The 9,393-nt window shown below is 36.3% G+C and overlaps 3 protein-coding genes across 4 annotated transcripts; 1 reads left to right on the top strand and 2 right to left on the bottom strand.

The window, feature by feature from the left end:
• Positions 1–534: 534 nt before the first annotated feature.
• LOC117790725 lies at positions 535–3,473 on the bottom strand. Of its 2 annotated transcripts, XM_034630268.1 has the most exons (3): positions 2,390–3,473; positions 798–2,326; positions 535–741 (listed from the first exon to the last, which is right to left on the bottom strand). In XM_034630268.1, exons 1-2 carry the CDS (start codon positions 3,435–3,437, stop codon positions 2,160–2,162), a joined length of 1,215 nt encoding a protein of 404 aa, XP_034486159.1. In that variant the 5' UTR covers positions 3,438–3,473; the 3' UTR covers positions 535–741; positions 798–2,159. The 2 variants fall into 2 exon arrangements, with proteins under 2 accessions (XP_034486159.1, XP_034486158.1); XM_034630267.1 differs by lacking the exon at positions 2,390–3,473 and having other exon boundaries at positions 798–2,134.
• A 465-nt stretch (positions 3,474–3,938) lies between these two features.
• On the bottom strand, positions 3,939–5,526 carry LOC117790721. Its single transcript, XM_034630262.1, has 2 exons — positions 4,357–5,526; positions 3,939–4,283 (listed from the first exon to the last, which is right to left on the bottom strand). The coding sequence occupies exons 1-2, from the start codon at positions 5,462–5,464 to the stop codon at positions 4,084–4,086; spliced, it is 1,308 nt and encodes a 435-aa protein (XP_034486153.1). The 5' UTR covers positions 5,465–5,526; the 3' UTR covers positions 3,939–4,083.
• Positions 5,527–6,926: 1,400 nt separating this feature from the next.
• On the top strand, positions 6,927–8,418 carry LOC117790724. The gene is made up of 2 exons (XM_034630265.1): positions 6,927–8,076; positions 8,135–8,418. Exons 1-2 carry the CDS (start codon positions 7,035–7,037, stop codon positions 8,338–8,340), a joined length of 1,248 nt encoding a protein of 415 aa, XP_034486156.1. The 5' UTR covers positions 6,927–7,034; the 3' UTR covers positions 8,341–8,418.
• Positions 8,419–9,393: the final 975 nt, after the last annotated feature.

The raw sequence follows: 9,393 nt of genomic DNA, 5'->3' as shown, positions 1-9,393 counted from the left end.
TTTAAATGAATAATAAATAAATAATGAATTTTAATGAATTTATGCACGAGGACTTCAAACCAAGTGATAGTCTTTATATTTATGTAAAAAAAATTTATTGAGCGTATCTTGATCTCTCTTATCCCTAGCCGAGAGATTATACAAGTTTATAAAAAGTTTGAGAATTATATTCAAACTGATGCCTAGTACAATTTTATAAACTAAACACTAAGTACTTAAAAAGTGTTAGTGTTTCAATACAGAGTCTATAAAAATTATCAAAAGCTTTTATGAACATATTTTTTCAATGTCATGCTGAGAAATAGAATTGTATAAGTGAGCAAGATAACAGGTGCTCATTCAGCAATAATGCTCATCACAATTCTACCTATTAGATACGGGTAGATTTAAAAATTTCTTACACATTGATAAGAGTTGATTGACTATAGAGTTAAAACATTTATTAATTCACAGATTCGTATTAATTTTTGTGTATTTGTCGCTAAAAGAAGATAATGATGCCAATATTTTAAAATTATATACTGAATACTTAAAGTTTATTAATATTACAAGTGCTTTATTTTAACTGATCGAAATATCCCAAATGTAAGAAACGAGGCAGCAGATATTTTAATTCTTCTTGATAATCCTTATCGTTATATAATTGACGTCTTTTGTCAGCATCGTTGATGAATTCCGATGGATCCTGTCCCTTGCGCATGTGATTAAAAGTAGCCATAAATGTGCTCATCAGAAAAATTTCTATGCAACCAATACCGAATTAGTATTTAAAACAAGTTTCTTTATATACTGCTTACCAAGATATCTTCTATCGAATAACTGTTTTCGATATTCAACCAAGCTGGGCATCATTCCTTGGTATCCAATCTTTGATAATGTCCTTGTAAAGCACGCAAAGTAATGGTAGATTAGCTCATCATAATTATGACGACGTTCCTCGGGGCCCAGGAACATATACATCGCATAAAGAACATCATTTGTCATGGATCCCACATAGGACAACTGGAAATCAAGCAGCATACAGTCGTTACCCCTAAACATCATATTTTTCAGATGAAAGTCTCCGTGACATAGAACGTAGTATGCATCGTCTTTTTGATTATCCCGATATTCACGTATAATTTCTACCCAGCGTTTAATGATGATGTCTTTCATAGGCTCAAAATACTTTCGGTATTGCTTTAAGCAGCTTACACTTTCCAGTGCATCCAAGAAGTTTGGAAAACCACTTGTCAGTAACTCATGTTCCAAGAAGTTAGGGATTGTCGTTACATCATATTGCAACTTATCGAACAATACTGATTTTTCCTTCAACAACTTAAAGCTAACCGCTTGCCATTTTGCCAGTTTTTCCAAGCCAGCTTTGATTTCATCTAGATTTGCTGGTCTATTGCGTATTACATCGTAATTTTGGGAAACCAGATCTTCAAACACCATGACCTGGCGTGGTTCTAGGCTGTGATAGATACAACGCGCACAAAATGTAATCTCATCACCTGCTTCAGCAAGTATCGCCTCAAACTTGGGTAGCACTTCCGTGTACATGGCAATCTCCGTTGGAAATATGTGGGAGTCGCCCAACACCTCATTTTTATCACTATCCGGATCTGGCATTGTTTTTATGATCAACGACTTGGAGAACTTTTCCTTTTGCGTTGAATACTCGACATTTGCCCGAAACATAATACTCGCATAATGATCTCCTTTAGCAGTAGCGGGAGATGTCTTAACATTAACTACTTTCACATTCGGATCCTTGATATGCTTAATTAGAACTTCTTTAAAGAATTGCTCATTCATCCAATCTGGAGCGTTCAACTCATCCGCATTGAAATCATCAATGTTTGGAGACATCTTAGTTGATCGTTGCGCTTATGTTTCCGGTGACGAGTTTAAAATACAACTAGAGGCAAATCTATTGAGACTTCGTATTTATTAAAGTTTTTAGAGCTTATCTTGAGCTTTTTTTTTTTATTTGTTTAGTTTTTGTGAAGCACTTTGAAGCTTTTGTTAGTGGTTCATGATGTTATATGTTCAAACATTGATAAGTATTGGCAATCTTATTGCTTATAAAGTAATTCACAGATACTTATTAAATTGACTTTAACCGATATTCAGTGTATATACAGTGTATACAGTGATTATTACATCCATATTTTTTAAACTTCTTTAAAGTATCCCAACTGGTGCATTCTATTCAATAGATACTCTACTTCCTCTTGGTAATCCTTATCATTGTACATGTTCGTGCGACGCCTTAAAGGATCAATGGCGTTTTTACGGAATGCAATCTGTATAGGCAGAAATGTTGTTAACAGCATGAACTCTGAAAATAGAAGAAAGCTGGAATACTTTAAACGCATATTATAAATTAAAAATTCAAGCTTACCGTTGTATTTGTTATCAATTAATTGGCTTTGGAACTCTTCAAAACTGGGAGTCTTTGCTTGACTGCCAATCTTTTGCAACGTATCGACAAAGGCCTGTAAGTAGTAAGTTATCAGTTCATCGCGGCGACTTCCACGTTCTTCAGGTCCAAAAAACATATACATCGCATAAAGAAAATCATTAACCAAAGGTCCCACATGGGACAATTGAAAATCGATAAACATGCAACTGTTATCCTTAAACATCAAGTTTCTTATGTGAAAGTCTCCATGACATAGAACGTAAAGAGAACTGTCTCTGGGATTCTTATGGTATTCTCCTAAGGAATCTGCCCATTTTTGGATCAAGTCTTTCCGCATGGAATCAAAATACTTTTTGTACTTCTGCAAGCTTTCCCTCTCGTTTAGCATGTAAATAAAGTTTGGCAATGCATTCGTTAGGAAACTCTTATTCAGAAAGTTGGGAAGTGTGGAGAGATTATACTGTAACTTATGAAATAATTCCGGCTGATCCTTTAGCAGCTTTTGACTAACAGCGTGCCACTTGGCCAGCTTCTCCAATGCAGCATGAATCTCATCGATGGTGGCGGATCTCTCACGTATCACTTGATAGCCCTGAGGTACCAGATCATCAAATACCATCACCTGCCGAGGCTCCAAGCTGTGATATACACAAGGTACACAAAGCCTAGTATTATCGCCCACTTTCCGTAGTATCTCCTCGAACTTAGGTAACACTTTTGTGTACATGGCAATCTCAGTGTGAAATATATGTGAGTCATCCAGCATTTGTTTCTTTTGACCGCCTTGCTTAGGCATTGTCTTAATAATTAAAGATTTGGAAAAAGTTCCCTTCAAGGTCGTATACTCCACGGCCGCCCGAAACATGACACTTGCATAGTGATCTCCCTGTGAACTTGCCGGAGACAACTTGAGATCTGTCACTATAAGTTCAGGCACATTCTCATGTTGCTTCAGTAAATCTGTGAAAAATTCTGCGTTGAGCCATTCGAGAGCCTCCAGTTCATCGGGATTATACTGGGATGACATTGTCGAATGGACAAATTTTTAAGCTTTATACCACTGGCTGTTTAGGAAAATACAAAAAGAAATTCATTGAAAATAATGTGTTTTATTTATGTCGTTTGAGAGCTTTCAATGTAAACAAAGAGAATGGAATGAGTAATATCAACGTAGAGAAGAGAGTGGTTGAAAACGCATACTCCCGCCATGTGATTGAGTTTGTGTTGTGTTTTGCTAATAAACATACAAATTATTACCGGATAAGCAACTCCATATAAGGCTGTGTTGTTGAAAAAGAGCTTACTTTGTTAAAATGTAAGAGACAAGTCTTAGCGAAAGTCAAATAAAGAGCGGAAGAGTAATTTTAACAAATAAAAACCGAATGTTTTACGCTACTCAGAGAGCGGATATACCGATAAAGCTTTTATACTAGCAAAAGCTTTTCAGCTCTAAGCAGAACGAAGAATTAAATGAAATATAACTTTTACTTTTTGTATAGCTTAAAATTTACAATCAAAAACTTATATATAATAATAATAACAATTTATTATAATATTATAAATTGAATTTAAAGTTGGTTAAGTATTTACATGACTTGTAGGTATAACTAAGAAGCTATGATAACTATATACAGGGAATATTGAAATATCACAAAGACCAAATCCTTAAAAGTTTACTGATCTGTATCGAGCAATCCCTCGTTGTTATAGACTGGTAATAGTTCTCGTAGAACTCTTTGTGTAACTGGATTGTTATAGCAGCAATTCTTAAAGTTAATAGCACGTTGATTGGTCTGCATTAAAGCATTAAAATCCGCATCATCAGTTTCCACATTTCGCTGGATGGCAAAGATGTTTATGCTGGTGTGCATAGCTGAAATTTGATAAAGAAAATTTTTTATATAATAATAATAATATAATTACAAGTAAATTAAATTATAACTCACCATAAAAAGACTTTCGTTTCAGTTCCAAGTGAAAGTTGTGGAGGCTAGGAATCCGAGCCTTATAGCGCAATTTTCTGAGCGTATCAGAGAATATCTCAAAGTAGTGCTGGATGAGTTCTTCCTGATGATGCAAATGGAAATCCAATTGCAGTGAGGAATTTAGAAAGTAGAACAGATCAATTGCCGGTGATCCCCAGGCAGCATACTGAAAATCAATAATAATGGCATCCTCTGCCTCTCCTGTGACTTTATCGTACTTAACAAGCACATTGTTAGTCCAGAGATCTCCGTGAGCCAAGACATTAACACCCGGACTGACATCAAAGACGCGCTTTCCCAACTCCATGTAGACGGGAATAAGTGCTTTCAGTTTCTCGGCATATTGCTCATATCCCGGCCATTGAGAGACACGTTTGCTGGCTGCCTCAATCATGCCCAGAAAACAAGGCGCATAGTTATCAGTGTGTCGGTTAAACATGCCACGATCGTAGGTCTCCAGTGTGCCACACTCTCGCTCATTGAGCACTGCCGACGTTGCATGCATCTTGGCCAACTTGCGAAGTACCAGACGGGCTAACTTCAGATCTAAGCCTTTCAGACGATCTGGCATTATGAAGCCACGAACATTGAGATCTTCGAAGATCAGCGCAGAGCGATCGTAGTCGACGGCCATTGTTTCAGCAAAGATTTGTTCCTCATCGTCTATTTCTAAAAGCAGCGAGTTGAGTTTCGGCAGGATTTGTTCATAAATGGACATTTCCCGATTGAATATATCGTATGGTTCCATGGTTTTTCGTGAAAACTCATCGCTTTCAAATGAGGTTTTTATTATATAATAGCCGTTCTGCGATCTGCCATCACCCCTCGTAAACTCCGCCTTGAGTCGCGTTAAAACTCCGCCATAATTTTCACCCCGTCCCAATGCCGGGCGTCCATCCAAGGCGGTAATCGTCAACTTCTGATCATCGTAGAAATTCCGCAAAGCATCCTGTATATAGTTTTCTGTTAACCAGACAGGTGCATCCAGAAAAATTGGATTAATTTCGGGGACAACCGTGGAAAGCTTTGGAATAGCATCGAAAGCACTTATTAGATCCGATACCGACATTTTGATGGAATAGTTCAACTGATCTTAAGGCTGTTAATTTACAAATGAGTTACAATTTCTGAACCATTCAGGGTTTTATAAGTCTCCGCAGTCTGTGAATTTCGTATTCCCCTATCAAGTGTTATTTATACCCACTTTTGTCTTTAGAAATGCAGATTAGCTATTTCCACAGTTGTAAACATAAGAGAATATGTCTGAAGATTATTATTTTTATTAGTACTGCCTCCTTAACTCTTTCAAATGGCTGTTGCTACTGCCTAATTGGGGTTTGTTGTCGTTTGTCACACACACATACATAACCTTTGAATCGTTTAACTAGGTAATAGTCATAAGAGCTGAAGGGTTGCGCCTCTTGCTTACACTAATAGACAAAACATTTTAAACGAGAAATTATTAGCACTTTTTTACACTTGGTTTCATTTTTAACAATTAACAGAAAATGTAAAATTGGCAGCAACTCATACGAGTTGATAAGATAAGCAAAAAATTTTAGTATTTGTAGTAATTAATTTTAGAAAGTAAAAAGTATGAGGCGTAAATACTTGAAAATTTGCTCAAAACGCAAATTAATAACTGAAACAAATTATATCACAAGTTGCTTTGGACTGTACTAATAGAAAAATTACGTTAAAACTTAAAGTATTTCTATATATAAAGTTTTACTAAATTGTATACAAAGCCGAAGTATGAATTTCATACAGGAGCTAAAGCCTGGACGCTAACGCTCTACCCTTAACATTAACTGTAGTATTATTATTTTTATAAATATACAAATGCATTGTAGCTAAATTTTTATATTAAACTTAAACAAAATATTAAACAATTCGTATATATTTAAAAATGTTTACACAGCTCATAAGAGCGTCTGGGCAAATATGCATCCTAATTTAGCTAGATAATTGCATTCTTATCAGCTTAAATCTTAAGACCAAATGCGTCAATTGAAATCAAAGTGCTTCCCTTATAGCATATATCATACGTAATCGGGTGAAAGCTGTCAGTATACGATTTATGATGCTCGGCTAGCTTCGTGTTACACCCAACAGCCAATTTCAGTAACTATTTTATAGCGAGTACTTAATAACATTAAACATATCTCTAACAAATATAAAGTAAACGAGGAGGAAGTTTATATTCAGCCCACTGAAGACTTGATATCCTTGTATTCTCTGCGCTTTTAAAATGTCAGGGCTGGCGACTCTAACTAGAAAAATAAATCCAAAAATGTAGGAAAGTGTATGGTGTGAGCTCGGCTAATGACATTGTCAGCTGTATATCATTTAAGATGACACTCGGACTTATTAACTGTTCCATGCGACAGTTATCAGCCATTTGTCTGGCACACGTCATTCTCGGCTCAGGCGTGAGGCTAAGCTCCAAAGCAAACATCATAGAACGGATAAGGTAAATTAATAATTAAAGTAAACGAAATATAAAAGAGGGGGTTCTACAGTGCAATAGACTGTATTGTTCACTCGTGCATAAGGCCTGTTCCTCACATCGTATAAAAGTCTCGGAATTTTTTGATATTACATCAGAAATTTCTAAATCTCGTAACCAGCAAGTCAAGATGGCAGCAGCACCTGAATGGCTGACACACGATTACATCAAGCAGGCCCTAAGAATTCATTATAAAGATGCCAATTTACAAGTTGTGCAATTGGAAGTGAATCCGGCTTTGGGGCCGGGTGAGAACTACGGAGGTGTCTTGACGAGAGTGCGAGTGGAGTTTACACTCTCTCAGCAATCAGAAAATATGCTACAACAGAACCTGATCGTTAAGACAGCCATTGATGATGATGAACTAACAAGAGAGTTAATGGAACCCTATGACATATTCAACCGGGAAATGAACCTTTATGAGGAGGTTTTACCCAAGCTCACTGAACTTCTAAAGGAAACTGACGGGTTTGAGCCCCTTTTTCCCACCGCCGTCTTTGTGGATCGCGAGCGCTCGGCTATAATCTTTGAGGATCTGTCCGTGGCAAACTATGTTATGGCTGATCGTGTCAAGCGATTGGATAAGGAACATGTTTATTTAATCCTTCGAAAACTGGCCAAAATGCATGCCACTTCAGCGGTTTTCAATGAACGCAATGCGGGCAACCTGGAGAAATACGATCGAGGGTTCTTCAATCGTTATACAAACGCCTACAGTGGGTACTTTGTGGGTGGTCTTTTGGCCGCCGCTCGCTGGATGAGCCAGGATCCGGAATGTGCTTCATATGCCCAAAAGCTGTTTGAGTTGGCCCCACACTACATGGACATTGGTCGCGAGTGTTTTGCTCCACTCCATGAATCCGTGAATGTGCTGGCACATGGAGATGTCTGGACCAATAATGTTATGGTCAAATACGATGCCACTACGGGACGTCCAGTTGATATACTCCTTATTGACTTTCAATATTCCTTCTGGGGATCACCCACGATCGATTTACACCACTTTTTCAACACATCACTGAGAGAGCCACTGCGTAGAAAAGAGCAGGGAGATCTTTTCAAGTATTATCACAGCATTTTCACAGATACTCTTAAAAAATTAAACTACAAACTTAATCGTATACCCAGCTTGCATGAGTTTCAGTTGCAGGCCGAGCAGAAACGTTTCTTCGGTAAGTTATCCTGAGATTTAGTCACATCTGGCAGTTAATAATGATTCATTTTTTATAGCTATGCACTCGGCAGTTGTTGTACAGCCTGTGATGATCAGCGAGGACTCGACGGATGCGTGTTTCAATGCTCTCATGAATGATGATGAGCGTGGCATTCGCTTTAAAAACCGCCTCTACAATAATCCCATAGTTCAACAGAATCTCAAGGCATTGATGCCAATGTTTTATCAAAAGGGTTTACTAGAAGTTAATCAATGCTGCTAAGACAGGATTAAATATTCAAATTTCTATTGTTAGTTGTTATATATAAGAATAGACGATAATTAAAATTGTTAACATTAATTTTTTTGCATGCATGAACATTAGACCATTTTATTTGGCGGGAAGTTAAATTTGCGTTTAATTCTTTATGAACTTAAAAACTTTGCGTTTAATTCTTTATGAACTTAAAACACATTAATGATAAATTGACTGTGTAAATGACTGTTCTATTTTATTATTGATCCAAGTTTTTCGAACTATTCCAAACTAAGATTAAATATTTATGCTAAAAACATTGGATCATCGATATATCAAATGTTTACAGGGTGATTTCTTTCTACCTTAACTCCATGCCAAAAACTTCGAGTGCTCGATTCGAAGCATTTCCATCATATACTCAAGTACTAAAAAAAAGAAAATACACGTCATGTTAAAAAATAGGATTAAAATTACTGTAAGAGCTTTTGTCTTTATCTTAATTATATTCGAGACTAAAGAGATAAGCTATATTATAATAATAAATTACAACATTTTATACAAGAACACATGTCTCGTTTTTGGCAAATAAATTAAAAACGCAACAGCTTTATATACGACGTCATCATTCATTAGATAAGCTCCAAGGCGTGCAAAAATCTCGGGAGACTATCAAGATGATAGGGTGGGAAAAACTTATGTTAAAACAACAAGTAAGACTAACTAAAGACCAGAGTAAATATAGTCTCATGGATTATAGTTTATAGTTTTATTATGCAAATATGTCGGCGGATTTATTAGTTGTCAAGCAGATGAAACAGTCACAGATGTAAATTTAATATGATTTATATGGAGCACGCGTAATCTACTATCTATCAAAAGCTTTGCACACACAGCTTGCATTTTCTTTTAGAAAGAACTGCTATCTCATATAATCAGGCATAGTAGTTGTATTTGTTCCTAGATGACTATGCAAAATATATAGATTATATGTAAAAAAAAAAGCAACGAGATCCACAGACGCCTTTTTATGCATATGTTTATTTGAGAGCAAGGGTAGATTTCAAAGTTCCAAATCAA

The sequence above is a fragment of the Drosophila innubila genome (genome assembly GCF_004354385.1).
Source record: "Drosophila innubila isolate TH190305 chromosome 3R unlocalized genomic scaffold, UK_Dinn_1.0 2_E_3R, whole genome shotgun sequence".
Lineage (NCBI taxonomy): Eukaryota > Metazoa > Arthropoda > Insecta > Diptera > Drosophilidae > Drosophila > Drosophila innubila.
This window is presented reverse-complemented; position numbering and strand designations above follow the sequence as displayed.

What these genes read in the sequence shown, in the direction of transcription:
- LOC117790725 (XM_034630267.1), bottom strand. Translation starts at nt 1,854, where the DNA reads ATGTCTCCAAACATTGATGATTTCAATGCGGATGAGTTGAACGCTCCA. An exon ending in ATTCGATAGAAGATATCTTG is followed by an intron (nt 742 to 797) that starts GTAAGCAGTATA and finishes TTGGTTGCATAG; the next exon opens with AAATTTTTCTGATGAGCACA.
- LOC117790721 (XM_034630262.1), bottom strand. Translation starts at nt 5,464, where the DNA reads ATGTCGGTATCGGATCTAATAAGTGCTTTCGATGCTATTCCAAAGCTT. An exon ending in GAAACGAAAGTCTTTTTATG is followed by an intron (nt 4,284 to 4,356) that starts GTGAGTTATAAT and finishes ATCAAATTTCAG; the next exon opens with CTATGCACACCAGCATAAAC.
- LOC117790724 (XM_034630265.1), top strand. Translation starts at nt 7,035, where the DNA reads ATGGCAGCAGCACCTGAATGGCTGACACACGATTACATCAAGCAGGCC. An exon ending in CGAGCAGAAACGTTTCTTCG is followed by an intron (nt 8,077 to 8,134) that starts GTAAGTTATCCT and finishes CATTTTTTATAG; the next exon opens with CTATGCACTCGGCAGTTGTT.